This window comes from Hipposideros armiger, unplaced genomic scaffold (genome assembly GCF_001890085.2).
Source record: "Hipposideros armiger isolate ML-2016 unplaced genomic scaffold, ASM189008v1 scaffold_1225, whole genome shotgun sequence".
In the NCBI taxonomy this organism is placed as follows: domain Eukaryota; kingdom Metazoa; phylum Chordata; class Mammalia; order Chiroptera; family Hipposideridae; genus Hipposideros; species Hipposideros armiger.
This window is the reverse complement of record NW_017732575.1, coordinates 55,524-58,441: the sequence shown is the minus strand read 5'-3', so window position 1 is coordinate 58,441 and position 2,918 is coordinate 55,524. Positions and strand designations below refer to the sequence as shown.

Below are 2,918 nucleotides of genomic sequence, written 5' to 3'. Positions count from 1 at the left end.
GGTACAAAACGGTGATTTCCTCCTTCCTGTCTGTTGCAGAGTGAAGCAGCATGGATGCTGTCAGCCAGGTCCCGGTGGAAGTTGTGCTCCCCAAACACATCCTGGACATCTGGGTCATTGTCCTCATCATCCTGGCCACCGTTGTCATCATGACCTCCCTGTTGCTGTGCCCGGCCACTGCGGTCATCATCTATCGCATGCGGGCTCATCCTGTCCTCAATGGGGCTGTGTGAGAACCTCCCAGGAGGGGCAGGGGAGGATGAGGACAGCGTCCCCTCCCCCAGCCTCTTTCCCATTCTCAGAAAAGACGCAGGAGGGGCTTTGGAAACGGACTCCGGAGCTTGATACATAGGAGGAGACCTGAGCTCTGGTTTGGATTCTGCCACTGGCCAGCTGAGTGAGTTCCGTCATGGGACCCAATCCTATGAGTTCCAGGCTCCTTGTCTTTCCAGTGGGGACCACTATCCCCGCCCTTCCTACCTCAGAGGGTTGCGAGAACCAATGGCTCGGTGGAGGTGAAAACTGTTTGTGGGCAGTAAAGCCACCATAGATGTGCAGGAGTTATTGCTGAGTGCTGAGAAGCTCTGAAGAACCAAAGAACCTAACTGCTGCTCATGGCCTTCAAGATGGTGAGGGACACACGGAGGGCAGAGCGGCCTTTCCCCAGTGCCCCTCGGGTCAGACCAAGCAAAAGCACCCTGTCCTCACTCCAAGGGGCTAGCAGCACATTGGCTCAGTTATTTTCTTTGAGGTGCCACTCCCTCAAGTTTTCTAATTTGATAGGGAATTGATCATGGCACAGGGCGGGAGATGGGTAGAACTTCCCAAGACCTTCTCTGTGCCAGAAATCTCTGCCCTTATGCAGGAGGAGGACTCTGCCATTTCTTGGCAATGCCAAGGGAGCTGGGGCAACTCTTTCTGCACGGGAGTCTTATAGCTTTGACACTCAAGCAATGTTGGGAAGTGCAGGGTGGCTGAGTTCCCTGGGCGGCTTTCAGAATCTCCAGCCCCTACCCCTTGAGTGTGCCACCGGAGAGCTGCCCCAGCTCCTGCTGTAATTAGCTCCACAGTGTACCGTGTATTTCCTTCACTCCCTCCCACCAGCACTGCAACCAACCCAAGATACAGACTTACATTTTAAGAGATATTCCCAGGGCTTTTGGAACTAACTTAAAACAATGATGGTTATTTTGGATGCTATGATTTATATTTATATAGAAAGATTTGTGGGCTGCTCAAGCTCTTTGAGCAAAATCAGGAACATCCTGGGGTTTATTAAATTATGTTAAAAAATAGCACAGATATCAGGATATTATTATGTGACAATGATGCTTTTACTTTTTATCTGATTTCACTGATGTACACCATCAATTTCCAATAAAGTGCTAGAACGACCCTGTCTGAGGTTTTTCTTCAACGAGCACAAATTAAATTCTGGAACTCAGGTAAAAGGAGTCCACTGAATTTATGGGCCTTAGAGACACAGTTTGAATATAGGAACAGAAAGGGAAAAAGAGGAATCAAGTCGACTTCCAGAGCTCTAGCTTTGGCAAGTGGGTGAATAGTTGTGCAATGCACACACAGAACGCAAGGAGAAGAACAGATTTTGGAAGTAGGATGATGAATTTAGAATCGGACATGTTGAATTTGAGGTGCTCGTGATATTCATGTGGACACTTTCGGGATGCAGTTGGAAACCTCGGTCTGTTCTTTGGGAGAGATTTATAGCCGGAATTATGTTTTGGGGGTTATCTGCAAATATACAAGTAGACAGGATCACCCAGGCAGACTGTACAGACTGAGAGGAGTGAGGTGCTAAATGCAGAACCCGGAGAACACTGAACAGAAGTGGAAGGGGAACAGAGAGAAAAAAGCAAAGCAAGGAGATTGAACATGTCATGTGATGAAAGGTGATATGAGAGGGATGCAATCATACCTTGAGAGTTAAGGAATGAGTGGGTGCTTAGGAAGTGGAGATAGTGGGAACAGGCAGCTCATTCTAGAAACAGGACTGTAGTGTAGAGGTAGGAGTTAGACGAGGGTATCTGTAGAGGTAGGAGTTAGACGAGGGTATCGGGGAAAAATGGCCAAGGGTAAACATGAGCTGTATGAGGCTGCTGCCGGCATAACATGGCGTACTATGTGACAGCAAACTGTTTTTATAAGTAGAAAGAGTGCACTCTAAAGGATCCAGACCCTTCTTCCTCCCATGTACACTCCAATTCGACAATACACAGACTAATTCCATTGGTGATAAATCTGGAGATCAACTGAGAGGCTCCTGTGCCCGGTGCAAGAGCAAACTCAGTTGTAACTGGAGCTGGTAGGAACATTTGTGGTACCCTCTTGCCATATCCCTCCCTCAGCANAAAAGGACTTTTTTAGTTGCTTAGAAAAATGGTCCCAGGAGTAAAACTTGATGTTTCTCAAGCAGGCAGCAGGGCACCCCCTTTCCTTCCTAGGTTGGACCAAGCACAATACTTGATAGATGGGATGAATTTTCCACCTTTGGAGAAGATGCAATGTTTTCCTTCTTCGGAGGAATTACAGTTTTTTACCCTTACGCTTCGTTTTTTTTAATGGACACAAAATAGTCATTTTAGGATTAGTAACCTTTCCACTGAATTGTCTAAATTGCTTAAGCGTGGGGCTGGTGGTGTAGGGCCTGGATGGTGTCAGTGGCTGATGATATGTGTGGCTTCTTTGTTTGTCAGCTCAGGGTGGTGTTAATGCAGTTCCGTAGTAAATTTATATTGAGCATATGTCAAAGTTTATTATTCATTAATGAGGTAAACAGATAAAGTATGCCAGTTTAAAATGATAGGAATGTAGGCCTGACTGCTGTTTTACCTCCTTTGGTCATAAAAACATCATATTTTTATCAGCGATAAGGTTAAGTTTGTGACATGAATGGTTTG

General features: G+C 46.4%; 1 protein-coding gene across 2 annotated transcripts in view; it reads left to right on the top strand.

The window, feature by feature from the left end:
- The window catches only part of SMIM3 (small integral membrane protein 3), a 25,275-nt gene extending 23,880 nt beyond the window's left edge, over positions 1–1,395 (top strand). For both annotated transcript variants that reach the window (XM_019633007.1, XM_019633008.1), the window contains one exon: positions 40–1,395. In XM_019633007.1, coding sequence (XP_019488552.1) covers positions 51–233 — 183 coding nt within the window. In that variant the 5' untranslated portion in view covers positions 40–50 and the 3' untranslated portion in view covers positions 234–1,395. The remainder of the gene's footprint in view (positions 1–39) is intronic.
- The last annotated feature ends 1,523 nt before the right edge of the window (positions 1,396–2,918 follow it).